Below are 17707 nucleotides of genomic sequence, written 5' to 3'. Positions count from 1 at the left end.
GGTTGGGAATGCTCTGTTCTTAGAGAATTTGAGAAGGATTGGTATTCATCTTTAAATGTTTAGTAGAATTTACTAATGAAGTTATCAGGTCTAAGGCTTTCTTTATTGGGAGATTTTTATATACTGATTCAATCTCATTACTAGTTATATATCTATTCAGATTTTCTGTTTCTTCAAGATTGAGTCTTGGTAGGTTTTGCGTTTCTAGGAATTTGTCCATTTCATGTAGGTTATCTGGCTTTTTGGCTTTACATTTATCTATTACACTCTTAGAATCCTTTTTATTTCTGTAGAATTGGTAGAAAAATTCCCACTTTTATGTCTGATTTGACAAATTTCACTTTTTTTAGTTCTAGCTAAAGGTTTTGTTTTTTTCAAAGAATAAACTTTTATTTACATTGATTTTTTTTTGTTGTTATTGTCTTTCTATTATGTTTTATTTACCTCTGCTGTGTATTATTTCCTTATTTCTTCTAGCTTTGGGTTTAGTTTTTCTAGTTCTTAAGTTGGAAAGTTAGATTCTTGATTTGAGATCTTTTTCTTTTAATGTAAGTGTTTATAAATTTCCTTCATTAGTACTTATTTCACTGAATCTCTTAAGTTTCATACTTTTTAAGACCATGATTTTTTTTTTTTTCTTTCATGAAGTGTCTGTTCATATCGTGGACTTTTTTGTTGTTGTTCTTCCTATCCTTTTCCTTTTCCTTTCCCTTTCCACCTTAGCAAAGAGTTGTAAGACTTTTTTTTTTTTCCTTAATTAATTTAGACAAGTTTTTCCACTACATGTATGTATGGGAATATTTGTATTCAATCTGTGGCTTGCTTTTTTCATTATTTTGACAGTGTCTTTTAAGCAGAGAGGTTTTTAATTTTAACAAAATTGATATCTTATTTAGAAATCTCTGCTCCAAGACCGCAAGTATGTTCCCCCTTTTTTTTTCTACTATAAGTACTATTTGCATTTATTTCTGTGATGCATTTTGAGTTAATTTTTTTATATGTAGAGTGAAGTTGAGGGTTTGTTTCATTTACTTTTTTCACTATGACTATTCAGTTTTCTAGGATCATTTGTTAAAAAGACTGTTCTTACTGAAATTTCTTGATAACTTTCTTGAAAATCTAATGTAGTATTGCTGCATTACCTGGAATATTGGTTTAGCTATACAATTTGGAAGTTGGATTAGGAAGAGTGGAAAATAGCTGTTGATGTGAGCACTCTGAAACTTTCATCTTGCACATAAATGATACTTACTAATTTACTCACAGGAGGTGTTTTTAAAATTCTAAAGTAGAGCTTTAAATCAGAAATTAATTTTCATATGAAATATTTTACCAAAAATATTTTTATTTTAAATCTCCTTATGTAAAGTGCAAAATCTTCTGTTATTTTTTACAATTTTGGGGAATTGCTTTGGCTCCAGAATATTGGAGTATATGTCATTTGCATGGAAAAACAACAATACTTCATCTCTTAATTTTATTTTCTAGCTTTCAATTTCAGGTTATATAGTGGCCATATTAAATTAACCAAAATAGGGAAATGACATTTTCTTCTTCTCCACAGTGGCAGCTAGACTGTCTTGCTTGCTTGCTGAAGTTAATATGCCAGTTTGCAATAGATCCATCCGATTTGGATTTAGCTTATCACGATGTCTTTGCCTGGTCTGGTATAGCAGAAAGCCATAGGAAAAGAACTTGGCCTGGTAAATCAAGAAAGGCTGCTGGTGATCATGCCAAGGGTCTTCATATACCAAGATTAACAGAGGTAAAGTACAGAAGTTCCCATTAGATTATAGTAATGAATTCTATTTGTGTTTTATCGAGTTAAGAATACGCTAATGCATAAGGAATATGATCCCAGACTACTACAATATGATGTAACTGCTGAAGTGATACCTTCATTTTAAATTGAGTAGTAATTATGAAATAGTAATGTTTTTCAGTTTATTATCCAAATTTCAGGAATGAATGTCATTCTGCTGTACTCCCCAACTGTAGTTAGTTAGTCATTTACACAGTAATTTATATACTAAATTTGTCAGGGTCCATTTAGGGAAATAAGCCCCACTAGGTGTTTGAACAGAGGTGATTTAAAGTAAATAATTGTTTTTACGTGTATGTATTGGAGGACTAAGTATGTAAAAGGAAAATGTTGAGGTAACCCAAAGGAGTAACCATTCACCACCTCTAGGGTTTGAGAAGCATATGGAAAAGGTTTGGGGTTATCAGAAATGAGGAGGTTATAAGGATCTTGTTGGCCTGCAGTTTAGGCCTCTGAGGAAGGTGTTCTGCTACTGCTTCTGAAATCAATGGCTTCTGAAATCAAATGGGTTAAATACTTATGTTTCAATGCTGACAGAACAAGCAAGAAAGTAATCTCTCTAGTGTCCCAGGTTAATGGAACCTCATAGAAACCAGCTGGCAAAAGAGGAATTTAGTTTATGATGTACCAGCCCTAACATCACAAAGCAAGTTGATAGAATGGTATATTTAGAGCTGAATGAAAATGGCACCATAACCAGGATGACATCCACAAGTATAATTAGAATTCTTTCTGGCTGTGGATTCTTTTGTTCATGTGATCAAATATTTGCTGTTCGAATTGTTCCATCCCTGAATTGGGAAATGGGGACAGATGAAGACAGGTTTTTAGTGAGATCTCTTCCTCATTTGTAACCTTTTGAGAACAGCATCTTACCTCATAGCTGCCCCTAGAAACTCTAGAATTGTGAGTTGTTTCTGATTAGAGAAATAGGTTCTGTAGTGAACATAGGTTGGAAACTACTGGTGAAAATTGAAACCTGAAGCATATTTCCCTTCTGGAATTTTGGAGATTAAAGGGGCCAGATGATTTTGTTAGTATTCCAAATCATTTACAGCTAATACAATTAAAATAGACTATGGAGACTACAGTGTAATCTAAATGTGTTTTCCAGTATTGCTTATTGCCAATTACTTACTTACTTTAACCTTGCATTGCTATAATGTTTCAGTTAATTTTTTTCCAGAATAATCTTTCCAAGTTATAATTTGAAAGCTCCCCTTTCCATTAACTCATTAAATAACTTCACAGCTTTGACCTTGATTAGTGGTTTCCTCTTGAGATTTTTTTTTTTAATGTGTTTTTTTTTTTTTTTAATTTTTTATTTTTTTGACAGAGAGAGACGGAGCATGAATGGGGGGAGGGTCAGGGAGAGAGAGAGACACAGAATCGGAAGCAGGCTCCAGGCTCCGAGCTGTCAGCACAGAGCCCGACGCGGGGCTCGAACTCGTGAACCACGAGATCATGACCTGAGCCAAAGTCGGACACTTAAACGACTCAGCCACCCAGGCGCCCCATCCTCTTGAGATTTTAATAATAAATATATATAGTATAGATATAAACTACATACATAAGGAATTTAAAAATATTGTTTTTTAAAAAGTATATGCAAGTACATGCTTATTGACAATAATTCGGAATATATAGGTGAACCTATCCTCCTAGTCATAGGTGACTACCGTTAATAGTTATGATTTTTTTCTGTGCACATACTTCTATAGTTTAGAAAAGGTGCTTACTAAATATTTTTTTCCATTGGTTTATCATAATCAGAACTTAATGTATTAAGCTATTTGGGAACAAAAATCTTTGTTATATTAATTCTAGAGACAAAGTTAGCCAGTTTTGATACTCTATAGATAATGAGGAAGAACACTTAATTTTTTCATAATTTACTGTCATGCATTATTTCATTTGTTATCCTTAAAAAGCTTTTCAGAACGTTCAAATTTCAAGTTGAACTTTCAAATTCCAGCCTAGACCGCTTTCCTTAAAGCTGTTCTGATTTCACCAGGGACAGGTTTAGTTGCTGCTCTCTTTTTTTTGCTCATGTGGCACATTGTATTCCTTGTGTTACAGTGCTTTCTATGTTATCTGCTGCAGTGGATTCAAACCTCCAGGATGGGAACAGTGCTTATAACATAAGTGCCCAGAAGGGTTTCGATCTGCAGAAGGGAGTCAGTAATTCTTTATTTATATAAATTAGCAAATTATTTTCTACCATTATATAGAACTCTATAGAACATTATATAGAATTCCCATTATATAGAAGAACTAATACCTAAAAATTAAGTAGTTTATTAGAATCATGCAGCTTGAAAGTTTGCAAACTAAATATTGATCCTCAGGATTTTTAATCTAGAATCTATGCCCTGTATTCATCTTTTTCTCTGTTTCAGGATGGTTGAGATCTCTGTTGCTGCTTGGCCTTACTTATTTCAAAATTTAAAAATGTATAATTCTCCTTCACCACCCCAATAAACCACCGACATGTGTAATATGTTTTTTTCACCCATGTGGGTGACATGTAAAGAATTTGTGGGTCAAATACAAAGAATAGTTTTGTAAAATAATAATAATAATAATACTAAAATAGTTTGGCCTCTGTATTTCTAAATTTTCATTTTTTTTAAGTTGCTATTCTTAAGTTTGTTTGCAAAATTCTGATTTTCTAATATATTTTTACTGTATGATTTTCTTTGTCATAGATAAAAATAAAATTTGGAGTTTTGGGTTAAAAATGCATTTTTGTGTTTTAGCATATTTAAAGATTTTTTTGTAATGTTTTTGTTTTGAAGGTATTTCTTGTTCTTGTCCAAGGAACCAGTTTGATTCAGCGACTTATGTCTGTTACTTATACATATGATAATCTGGCTCCTAGGTATGAAGTTTTTACATAATTTATGTATGTATTTGTAGTAAGAATGGAGTGTTTTAAAATTTCATGTTGAAAACATTTAAGTGAGCAGAAAAACTGTTAGGGCATCTTAGTGTGTGTGTGTGTGTCTTTGTGCACATATTTATTTATATATTGTCCTGAATTTTATGAGAGTAAGGTTCAGATATCATGACCATTTACCCATAATCCTTCGATACCAGGACATTTTCTTAATAATTGGAGTAAACACTCAAATATAGCAAGTTTAACATGGTTATGATAGTGTTATTTAATATATAGTTCACACTCAAATTGTCCCATTAATATTCTTTATAGTGTTTTTTTTCCCCCCCTGGTCTAGGATCATGTACTGCATTTGGTTGTATTTCTTCCATTTCCTTTTACCCAGGGATACTTCGTTAGCCTCTCATGATACTGACATTTCTGAGTAGTGCAGGCCAGTTGCTTTATAAAGCACCTTTCAATTTAGGTTTTCCTGATTGTTCTTCATGATTAAATTCAGGTTATATACATTTTTAGCAGGAATATATACATTTTTAGCAGCAGTACTCTGTAAGTAAAGTGTCTTTCTCAATACATAACTGGTGATGTCAGTTTGTCCCATTATTAATGATATTAATTTTTACTAGTTTATTTTGTTTCCTGCAGGTTTCTTTACAGTAAGGTTTCTGATTTTTTCTAATGAAAAGTAACCCGTGGGAAGCTGCTCCTCATAAAACTTTCATTCATTTTCAGCAGAGATGATTCTTGCCTAATTCAGTTATTAGTAAATGTTTGGAAACTAGTGATTTTCTGACTTACAACCATTCCTTTTATGCTTATTCGTTGACATTGTGTTTTGAAGAAGAGTTTTCTCTTCTTCCTTTTACTTCATATCAGTTTGAATTAATGGATTATTTTTCACTCGGTTTGTTGCAGTTCATTACTATTACTATTCACTTTACTCAAATTATGCCTGAGCTGGCCGCCTCAAGCTTGTTCATGGGTCATTTTGACATATCCCTATTATTTGGGGTGGAGGGAAGGAGTCCTTTTTTATTTTTCCTGTCACTGTAAGATCCTCAAGGCATGTAATTTCTCTACCTTAGTCCTGGAATCAGCCATTTCTTTAAGAAGCTGTAGTTCTTGTTGGGGAGGAACAAAATATGGGTTCTTGGTATACTCATTGCTACTGAGGACTCCTTGTTTCTAGGCCCTTGGTGGACAGAGCTGGAAATATGTGTATATGAATATAGTTTAGCCAGGTGATATCCCATTTAATTTGGGCTACAGTGGAGATTTCTTTTTTTGAAAATAATGTACAAAATTTTAATGCAAAAATTCAAGTGTGGTAATTGCTGACTGATACATGGGTACCTGACTGTATGCCTTTAATAATCACATAAGTTAAAGTTGTGAAATTAATTTCTAAATATTGTGTAGGTATTTATGTTGGGCTGAAGTTTGCTATCATACTCAAATGATTTATAAAGCTAATGTAAACACGTTTGAAATTGCTTGACCTTATTCATGGCTAATAGCTGATAGCTGTTTTTAGATGCTTTTAAAAGTCACCTTCATAGGCAGTGGTTGCATATAAATAGCATGATTATTTTAAGATTATTTCTTTTATAATTTACCCTGTTTTTTGGGTCTCTCTCTCAGTTGAATTCACATTCATTGCTTAATCAATATCTACCTCCATCCACTAGACACTGAGTTCTATATGAACTATATCTGATCTTGCTCAAGAATGTATTTTTAGTACCAGATACTTTGTCTCATTGTTTATAAAACTTAGGAATGGACAGCATGTAGAAATGAAGAGATTACTATAACATGCCTTTGATTGTATGATCAGATAAATTTTATACCCTCACCACCAATACTCTTCACTTAAATAATTCTTAACTCTTCCTCTGTGTCCTCACTAACCCACACTCTACCTCACTCTTCCAACATACCACAGTACATTGAGGTAACAAGGCAATTCAGTAACTGCTTTAATCTGGTTTTATTTCTTGAGAATTAAGAAATGTTCACATGACTTTGTTAGTCTCACACGAGAAAAAATAAACATGCAGGTTTGCTACCAACTTCTGCTATTCAAGCTGGTTCACTCTGTGGCAATTCTTGTTTTCATTCTACCACTCCTCATCCTTGTTTTTTCTCAGTGCCTGTTCATGCACCGTTATCTTTTCATAGGCCCCCATTTTGAGTTCATATGGTGGTAGGTTTGTATTAATTAAGGCAGTTAGAGCAAATATTTTGCCTGTGTTATCAAAAATCTTCTTATGCTATATATTTAAAAGATGGGTAGGTTGCTTTTGGTAAAGTTGATTATGCCAATATGATAATAACTAAACATGAAATACGGACAAATATATGATACATAAGTTGTATCTTAGTACTTTTTACTTACTTTTTGAGAGTTTGAAAGGTACTTTGTTAATTATAACAAAGTGAGGATGCTAGAGATCAGTGCTTTTTCTTTTCCAAACTATTTATTTATAAGACAAATAATCCCCATTTATTGGTTTTGTTACAATGAAAGTTTTTAATACTTTAAATTGTAGTAGCACATTTTCTACTGAAGTAACTAAATGTATGGAGAAAAATGGTTCTAAAATAATACAGAATTAAGTTAGTTTTCTCTACTTTTTAATAATTTGCTTTTAACCATTTCTGATAGAAATTGGCATTAACAGTACTAAAGGAAGGGCATTATATGTCAGTGTATGATTTTATTTTTAAAATTGGAAGTCTGAAGTTTGCAATCGAAACCATTATAACTTTTCTCTTTGTAATATACATTTTTTTAGTAACTAAATCCTGAGTATTTCCTGAGGGTTCACTTATTTCAATCAATACTGTATTCACTCAGATATTGTTCATTAAATCTGAACAATCATATGGAGTGGTCTATAATAATTTTTTACCAGTGTTTCTTTAAAAGATAAAGACTATAGGAAAAACAGATATTTTTCTTAAAATTTATTCTTTTGGGGGAGTACATTGTATAACTTGAAAGGATATGTGGTAATAAATTGAGTCATTTTTATTTTATTGCTGAATTTAATTGGTGGTGGTGGATTTTTTTTTTACTTTACAGAGTTTTGAAAGCTCAGTCCGATCACAGGTCTAGGCATGAAGGTAAGGATTCTACAAAAGTGGTTTTTAATAGATAAAGATTTGCGTAACTAGATAATGTTTAATAATGAACATTGTGTTTTCTTTACAGTACAAATCCTTATAGTCATATTTTTTTCTAATTTCTCTTTAGTTTCACATTATTCAATGTGGCTCTTGGTGAGTTGGGCACATTGCTGTTCATTAGTGAAATCTAGCCTTGCTGATAGTGACCATTTACAAGATTGGTTAAAGAAATTGACTCTCCTTATTCCTGAGGTAAGATAAGGATTGAAGATTAGAACTATTACTCTTCATATTATTTGATATTATTAGCATTGATAATAAAAAAAAGAGCTAATGGAAACAAATGGACTTGATTTCGTAAATATATTCCATTAACTGGAATATACTTATTAAATACTTTAAGATTCATTATGTTTTAACTATATACACGTAAATGTGAATGTTAGTCTGTAACATTCATATTTGTCTTTTTTCTGAAATAAAACTGATTATTTTGCTTTAGAATTTTGAAAATCTTTTTCTGGGAAGGACTCGAGTGTTTATTTTGGTAATTTATATTTTAGAGAAGTTTTTTTTCCTTTTCTGTTTAATTAGAGTGTATCCTTAGATACAAGAGATAATAAAAATTAGTCAAATATATTTTGATTTTGATGTCAACACTCAGGTCAATATAATTTTCACTAACCATATCTCGATGTTGCTTATACCATATTCCTAAGTGAAATGGTAGAAACATATTCTTGATAAAACACTTAACCACAGTAGTCACATTATTTTAGGTCACTTCGTCTTAATACCTTTAGCTCTGAGTTGAATGCATATTCTTGTTCTGGCTGTGTCCCAGGTAATGATTGTGACATTTGGGCAAGTCCCTTAGAAACTGTAAAATGTTCTGGTTAAGTACTTTCTAAATTGCTTCTTGTTTTGAAATATTTTCTCTTTTTATTTAGTTTTGTAAATTATTATGAATATCCTTTCCTTAGTCCCTTTTGTATTTGTTGTTATTATGTTTGTTTTTATCATGACCATATTTGGGAATTTCTAACATGTTTCTATATATTACTGTATACTTTGGGGTACTTTATTTGATATTTATGTGCGTGAGTATGTGATCAGAATATTGCATTTAAAAATATATTACTAAAGAAGCCATCTAACATGTTATTTCTGCTGACATATTTAAAGATTAACTTTTAAATACTTAATTCATACTGTCTTTGGAACTTTCTTTTTCATTTAGACTGCTGTCCGTCATGAGTCTTGCAATGGTCTTTATAAGTTATCTCTGTCAGGGCTAGATGGAGGAGACTCAATCAATCGGTCCTTTCTGCTATTGGCTGCTTCAACATTGTTGAAATTTCTTCCCGATGCTCAAGCACTCAAACCTATCAGGGTAAGTTTTACTGTGTTTAGTAGCTGTTTCTATTTCTGCAGTTTTCTTTGTGTCAACTTTTAATCACTGTATTATATACTTGGAGTAATTTTGAGTACTTGTTCACTGTATGTAGTTTTTACCAAGAGGATAGTCATAAAGTTCTTAAAGTGGCAGCATTGTGGACATATTGAGTGACACATTACACCTAGGAATGGAATTTGTATGCTTTAATTTCAGCTCTGTGGAATCTCTCATGGGTATTCTGTTTTGGAAATAGCATTTGTTCTTACTGTGTTTTGGACCTTGTGTTAATAAATTGAATGATAAAGGGGCGCCTGAGTGGCTCAGTCGGTTGTGCGGCCGACTTTGGCTCAGGTCATGATCTCGCGGTTCATGGGTTTGAGCCCTGCATTGGGCTCTGTGCTGGCAGCTCAGAGCCTGGAGCCTGCTTCTGATTCTTTGTCTCCCTCTCTCTCTGCCCCTCCCCTGCTTACTCTCTGTCTCTTTCTCAAATAATAAACATAAATAAATAAATAAATAAATAAAATGATAAAAACATGATAAATGAAGCTTTCTTGTTTACTAACACAGATTTTTGCAGTATTCTATCATTATGATATTCTAAATTTTCAGTTTTCTTTACTGTTCCAGTATATATCCTAGCTTCGTAAAAAATTCTTCTACCATGTAATAAATTCAGAGCTCATTAAGTAAATTTTACTAATCTCAGAAGTATGATTCATTGTAGGATTTACATTTTTCTCCTCCATATTTACTTGTCATTAAGTATGTGAGATATGTAAAATGTTTTTTATGTTTTATATTTCAAAACTATAAAAGACCACTGCATTTGCGTAGGTTTGTATATACTCATGTTCTGTAGGTTTCTTTTGTTGATACATTTTCATTGAATTCTTAATTCATCACAGGTTATAAGAAATTTGAGGGTAATATTTTTCTGAAAGTTCTCATTTATTTATGGACGTAGTTATTCTAATTTTACAGGAACTAGAAGTGTTCTCTCCATACTTTATTAAATTTTGAATACTGCTTTTACAGGGATTTAATTTTTTTTGTAAGGTCTGTAGTTTCTTAGATGTATTGTAATTTTAAATTATTCCCCCTTTTAAAGTGTTTTCACAGAGTTTTAATTTTTTTTAACAGATAGATGATTATGAAGAAGAACCAATGTTAAAACCTGGGTGTAAAGAGTATTTTTGGTTGTTGTGCAAATTAGTTGACAATATACATATAAAGGATGCTAGTCAGGTATGTTCAGAAAATTATGCATTAACTTGCTAATAGAGATGGATTATACACATGTATGTTTATGACTTTATATAGGTCCTTATTTTTAAGGGCATTTTTATCATTTTATAAGAGTTGAAAATGCCGTAATTATTTTACTGTAGTTGTACTGTTTTGTTCTGCTGTAATTCCTTTGTTCTTTTTACTTTGACCTTTGTTGAAGTGTCTTCATCTGGTACCTAGAAGTAATTTCCTTTCTTCTGAGTAGGATTTGTAGATGTAAAATCTTACTTGGAATGTGAAGTTCAGACTTTAAATGTAAATATACAGGTTTCTGTAATAGCATGTGGATTTGGAGTTTTGAATATGTAAAATAAAATTGCAATTCAGATAGAATTTAAGGTAAACTATCAGTTTACTGATCTAATTTTCTTAGACTAAAATATTTTGAGATGGTTAAAACAAATTAACTTCAAAGACAAACTTGTCGCCTAAGACTTTTGTTTTTTCTCCTTCATAAATTTAGTAAGCAAAAATGCCTCTAACAAAATGAGAAAGAAGATACATTTAGGTATTTAGGAAACATTTTCCCTCTTTTTAAAAAATGTGTTTTAATTTGCGCACCTGGCTGGCTCAGTTAGCAGAGCATTCAACTCTTGATCTTGGGGCTGTTAGATTTGAGCCCCACCTTGGGTGTAGAGATTACTTAAAAATTAAAAAATTTTTAAAAATGTGTTTTAATCCCAGTGCCTTTCATATACTTTACATTTTAAAAAATCCTGTAGTGTTTGCACTTCTTTTAAGGAGCAGTGTACGTTGAATTCTTAAAGTATTCTACTTTTTATTTGAGAAATAATTTTAAAAAATTGAATGTGTTTTAATTTACTTGAGTATTCATAAAATATTGATGTCAGATAAACAGCAGAGGAGGGGCAGGGACAGAGGGGGAGAGAAAGAATCCTAAGCAGGCTCCATAGTGTCAGTGTGGAGCTCGTTGTGGGCTTAAACTCACATACTGTGAGATACGACCTGAGCCAAAACCAAGAGTCGGACACTTAACTGACTGAGCCACCCAGGCACCCCTACAACTATAATTTTATTAATTGACATCATGTATAGGTAAAGAATAACTGTATTATTTATAATTTAAATGGTATATTCGTGTATTTGGGAGACTGAATTCTTCTTACAAGGAAAGGATGTGTTTTGTTTTAGTAATCTCTGGCTACTAAACAAAAAATATATATATATATGTATTTGAATTTTGTATTTTCTCTTTGTATTAAGACCACACTCCTCGACTTAGATGCTTTGGCACGACATTTGGCTGACTGTATCCGAAGGTAAATTTAAATGTGAAATTGACAGTTATATTGTTGAAAAAAGATATAAAGGACATAATTATGTGAACTATCTTGCGTGTGTTCTTTTTTGTGTAGCAGGGAAATCCTTGATCATCAAGATGGTAATATAGAAGATGATGGGCTTACAGGACTCTTAAGGCTTGCAACAAGTGTCATTAAACACAAACCACCCTTTAAATTTTCAAGAGAAGGACAGGTACGTATTAAGACATCAAATGTCTATATGAAATATGATTGAAACCTTTTTTGTTGTTGGGTTGTATGTGGATATGTTAAAATTATCTTAAACATGCAAACATAAACGTTGCTAGAACTTTATTGCTGGTAGGAAAAGTGAACATTGAATAAAATGAACCCTAGAAATATAAATCTTAGGCTTAAATTTAGAATGCTGAAACAAATTTTAATTCCTGTGACTTGTACATAGAAAGGCAACCCCGGGCGCCTGGGTGGCTCAGTCAGTTGAGCGTCCGACCTCGGCTCAGGTCACAATCTCGCGGTCCGTGAGTTCGAGCCCCGCGTCGGGCTCTGGGCTGTTAGCTCAGAGCCTGGAGCCTGCTTCCGATTCTGTGTCTCCCTTTCTCTCTGCCCCTCCCCCGTTCACGCTCTGTCTCTCTCTGTCTCAAAAATAAATAAACGTTAAAAAAAAGAAAGAAAGGCAACCCCTACTTCAGTGCTACGGTTTCTGTAGGATTGAATATTTTGAATTAATAATTTGCACAGTGGAATTAATAAGTGGTCATTATAGAGTATCTGTTTTATTAGTTTCATGTTTTAAAAGCGCATTTGACATAAAATCTATTGAATACTAGATCATGCATAATGATTCTATATCTATAAATGTCTAATTACTCTTCAGATTAAGTTATTTACTTTGCCATTAGCACTTTTGTCATTGTCTGCATTAAGGGAGTTAGTTTTGGTTTGGATGGCTGTTTTCTTGAGGTTACTAACTGTGGTAAGAAACATAGGAATAACCACGATGGAAGATAGTCCTCATGGGGATGGTGTAAGGGATTCTGGTGATAAATCTGTGGTACTTTCCCTATTCAGCAAAGCCCCTTCTTGTACTCTTTCTTTTAGGTCCTAATTTTTAAATTTTGCCTTAAAACTCACTGGGAATAATTTGATTTAGTTTTGCTGGTTGAAGTATTCTGTTACATAAACCAGTATGTCATTTTTATTCCAAAGTGTAAATATATTGATTTTTCTGATAACATATTATAACATGAAAATCATTGTAAAGAAAGAAAACATGTTTAGATAGTTCAAAAGAAGATCCCCATGTAGTTTGATTTGCCATGATGCTCAGCTGATGGATGGCTTCTAGGAGTTTCCATGGATATATTAAATACTCAAATAATTTATATTACAAAAATACCATTCTGTGATCTTCTTTCTTCACTTAAAAAAGTGAATGTGTTAAAAAATATGTTTAAAAGATTGAATACATAAAGAGGAAAATAATATATTACTGACATTTATGTTACTGGTTGTAAAAAAAAAACTGCAACTGCAGGGAACAACATCTTTGCATACCTGTCCCATTATATACTCATTTAAGAAAATTTTTTTAAATGTTTATTTATGTTTGAGAGAGAGAGAGAGACAACAAGCAGGGGAGGGGCAGAGAGCGAGAGACACAGAATTTGAAGGAAACTCCAGGCTCTGAACTGTCAGCACAGAACCCAGTGCGGGGCTCGAACTCATGAACTGTGAGATCGTGACCTGAGCCAAAGTTGGCCGTTTAACTGACTAAACCACCCAGGCACCCCTATACTCACTTTTTTTAATGTTTATTATAAACCCTATTCTTATCTCTACTACATTGCATAGTATCTAGCAACAAAAATATATATTGAACAGATTGATGGTTAAGACTCAGTCCTAGTGGTGGTGCCTGGGTGGCTCAGTCAGTTGAACATCTGACTTCGGCTCAGGTCATATCTTATAGCTCATGAGATCCAGCCCCGCATTGGGTTCTCTGCTGACAGCTCAGAGCCTGGGGCCTGCTTCGGAATATGTGTCTCCCTCTCTGTCTGCCACTCCCCTGCTCATACTCTGTCTGTCTCTCTCTCTCTCAAAAATAAAATATAAAAACATTGAAAAAAAAAAAAAAACTGAGTCCTGATTGTTAAGAACTGACAGTGGTTCATTTTTTCAGGAGATAATTATTGAGAAACCTGCCTTATTCAAAATTTGTATGTACCTTCTCAAATAATGGTTGCTCAGGATATTTGCAATTGCTCAGGTAAAAAATAAGAGCTTAATATTAAAGAGACCATCAGGGTTATGAAAGATCACATAGCACTAACATGATTAGGAAAATTGAAGAAGGTACACCTTTTGTAATACAGGATAAAGTATTTTTAAGTAGAAAAGTGCAGGAAACATTTAAGTCCCAGAAAAGACTATGAGTAAAACTAAGTCGGAAACCACTAGATATGTGCAGGAAATTTATAAGTTCAGTTTGGCTTGAGTTTGAAGAAGTATAAGAGGTAAATTTGGAAAACTAGATGGTCCATCTTTTGTGTTCACAGGCGATTATTTATTTATTATTATTACTATTATTTTACATTTATTTATTTATTTTTGAGAGAGAGAGAACACAAGTGGGGTAGGGGCAGAGAGAGAATGAGACACAGATAGTCTATCAGCACAGAGCCCGACATGGGGTTCGAACTCACAAACTGTGAGATCATGACCTGAGTTGAAGTTGGATGCTTAACCGACTGAGCCACCAAGGTGCCCCCACAGGAGATCATTTTTATAATATTGGTCTTCAAACTTGTATTGCTCACATAGCTTTGAAGAATTTTGAGAAACCATAGGTGTTTCTGTGCATATTTTTAAATTTAAAAAAAATTTATAGATTTTTCAACTCATGTTTTTTTTGTTTGTTTGTTTTACTTAGTTTTTATTTTAATTCCAGTTAGTTAATATGCAATGTTATATTAGTTTCAGGTGTACAATACAGTGATTCAACAATTCCTTATTTTAGCCGGTGCTCATCACAAGTGCACACCTTAATCCCCATCAACTCTAATTTCCAGTGGTTTGTTGAAATAGAAAAAAATATTTATTTCTTATGACCTCATGGTGTTGTCTTAAATTTTTTCTGTGTTTAATTATTATTAACATTACATTAATTTGGACATGGGCAATCAGAGCAACATAAATATATATTTTTTTCATATACACATAAGACTATTTGTAAATTGTTTTTAGTAACATTTTATAGAAGGAAATTTGTATCTTGATCAACTGTCAAAAGTTCTTCATCTTCTACATTAAAAATAGTTGGTGGTCTATAGCAATAATTTTGTCATACTTTCTTTTAAAATTTTTTTCAGTCTCAAAAACAGAAGCAACTTTATCTTGAAATATTTTTATAAAGGCTATTTTGTAATTTGATTAGTAACAACAGAATGGGTTTAGGATATCTCATTTTTTCTCTGAACCTTTCTCTTTTTATTCGTAGTGTGTATTCTTTGTTATATCTGGGTTAAAGCTGTTTTAGGATAGTTGTTCTTGTACATGATTTTAGAGGTTTCCTTCTCATGAACTTGTGGGGTGGCAAAGCTGATGTTCTCTCTGTGTAAGTCATCCTAGCAGGATATGTAGAATTCTCAAAGGGGAGCAGTGAGCCCATTTGGCTCTGTTGGTACTGGCATGTTTTGTTCACTAGCCTTGGAGTTGTTAGGGGGTCTTTGCATTCCACTTCTGATCACCACGTAATATTAACCTTAAAAAACAAAATTGCCAGGGGTGCTTGTCGGTTAAGTGTCCATCCAGCTTTGGCTCAGGTCATGATCTCATGGCTCATGGGTTCCAGCCCCACATCAGGCTCTGCTAACAACTCAGAACCTGGAGCCTGCTTTGGATTCTATGTCTACCTCTCTTTCTGCTCCCCCCCACTCACACTCTTTCTGTGTGTCTGTCTGTCTCTCTCTCAAAAATAAATAAAGGTTAGGGGCGCCTGGGTGGCTTGGTCGGTTAAGTGTCCGACTTCAGCTCAGGTCATGATCTCACGGTCCGTGAGTTCAAGCCCCGCGTCGGGCTCTGTGCTGACAGCTCAGAGCCTGGAGCCTGTTTCGGATTCTGTGTCTCCCTCTCTCTCTCTGCCCCTCCCCTGTTTTAAATTTGCTCTGTCTCTCTCTGTCTCAAAAATAAATAAACGTTTAAAAAAAAAATTAAAAAAAAAATAAATAAAGGTTAAAAAAAAATTTTTTTAAACCTGCCAGTTATTTTAAAATCAGCAAAAATGGGTTTATTTGGGAGTAGCCGAGAATCGCAACCCGAAGCATGCACTCTTTTGCAGAACCATAGGCAAGTCCAAATATACCTCAGATTTTGCCAAGAGTATGAAACACTAAAATGAAATTTGAGGGGCACCTGGGTGGCTCAGTCAGTTGAGCATCTGACTTAGCCTCAAGTCATGATCTCCCTCTTCCCAAGTTCGAGCCCTGTGTTGGGCTCTGTGCTGACAGCTTAGAACTTGGAGCCTTTTTCAGATTCTGTGTCTCCCTCTCTTACTGCCCCTACCCTGCTCATGCTCTGTCTCTCTCTCTCTCAAAATTCAATAAACATTAAAAAAAAATTTTTAATGAAATTTGATTGAAAATGACTGTGTTAACAAGAATGAGCCTTTTAAAATTAATTTATATAGTTATAGGTGGATATTATTTGATAAGGGAGAATGTGTGTTCATTAATTCTCCTCCTACTTTATATTTTTATAAACATAAATTCTGGGAAAGTTTATTTACATAATGGAAATTTAAGCCTTGTTTATATGTTTACAGTGAGAATGGAAGTTTTGGTTTTTATTCATTTTTTTTAAATGTTAATTTTTTATTTTGATAGATTGAGTGGGGGAGGGACAGGGAGAGAATCCCAAGCATGCTCCTTGCTCTCAGCACAGAGACCCATGTGGAGCTTGATTTCACAAACCATAAGATCATGACCTGAGCTGAATTAAGAGTTGTATGCTTCAACGTTTATTTATTTTTGGGACAGAGAGAGACAGAGCATGAACGGGGGAGGGACAGAGAGAGAGGGAGACACAGAATCGGAAACAGGCTCCAGGATCTGAGCCATCAGCCCAGAGCCTGACGCGGGGCTCGAACTCACGGACCGTGAGATCGTGACCTGGCTAAAGTCGGACGCTTAACCGACTGCGCCACCCAGGCGCCCCAAGAGTTGTATGCTTAATCAACTAAGACGCCTAGGCGCCCTGGAAATTTTAACAATGTTATTTAATCTTTGAATTTCTTCTGAAATACAGGTTAAAATCACACTGTGATCTATTATCAGAAACTATTTTTAGTATTCTCTCAGCAATTTGAGGTTCTTCTTTCTGTGAAATATATCAAAATGGTCTTACCATTATTTATCAAATGGACATATATATAGGTTACTTTTTCACATAGAGACACCTGCTTTTCCAGTAAACTCAGAGTAAGGAAAATAAAAATAGTGTTCATTTCATTATGCTTTTACCAGCCTAATATTTCTGATAAAATATTTTTTATCTTATCAAAAGATTTAAATATATTTTATTAAAGCTTTGGAGCTGTAGGTATTTAATACTCGTTCAATTTCTGGATTTAAACTGATTAGCAAAGATAGTTCATTTTACACTAGTTATTAGCCAATTCTACTTCTTTTTGAGTGAATTTGCCTGTTTTTCCAGTTGAAGTAAATGTGTTATCTTGTGTCTCAAAGACAGTGCTCTAACCTCTGAATTCTAATATAGGCAAGATACAGTCTTATCAGTCTGTCAGCTGTATGAAGTAGACCCTAGTCACTTTCCATATTTCTTTCTTTCTTTCTTTCTTTCTTTCTTTCTTTCTTTCTTTCTTT

At 33.4% G+C, this 17707-nt stretch overlaps 1 protein-coding gene across 4 annotated transcripts in view; it reads left to right on the top strand.

The window, feature by feature from the left end:
- USP34 (ubiquitin specific peptidase 34) overlaps positions 1-17707 on the top strand; it is a 247218-nt gene that overhangs the window by 165315 nt on the left and 64196 nt on the right. For all 4 annotated transcript variants that reach the window (XM_049650262.1, XM_049650258.1, XM_049650261.1 and 1 more), the window contains 8 exons: positions 1565-1765; positions 4621-4703; positions 7813-7853; positions 7984-8108; positions 9097-9249; positions 10396-10500; positions 11767-11822; positions 11919-12039. In XM_049650262.1, coding sequence (XP_049506219.1) covers positions 1565-1765; positions 4621-4703; positions 7813-7853; positions 7984-8108; positions 9097-9249; positions 10396-10500; positions 11767-11822; positions 11919-12039 — 885 coding nt within the window. The remainder of the gene's footprint in view (positions 1-1564; positions 1766-4620; positions 4704-7812; positions 7854-7983; positions 8109-9096; positions 9250-10395; positions 10501-11766; positions 11823-11918; positions 12040-17707) is intronic.

The sequence above is a fragment of the Panthera uncia genome, assembly GCF_023721935.1.
Source record: "Panthera uncia isolate 11264 chromosome A3 unlocalized genomic scaffold, Puncia_PCG_1.0 HiC_scaffold_11, whole genome shotgun sequence".
Classification (NCBI taxonomy): domain Eukaryota; kingdom Metazoa; phylum Chordata; class Mammalia; order Carnivora; family Felidae; genus Panthera; species Panthera uncia.
The sequence above is the reverse complement of the archived record's forward strand: the minus strand, read 5'-3'. Positions and strand labels throughout refer to the sequence as shown.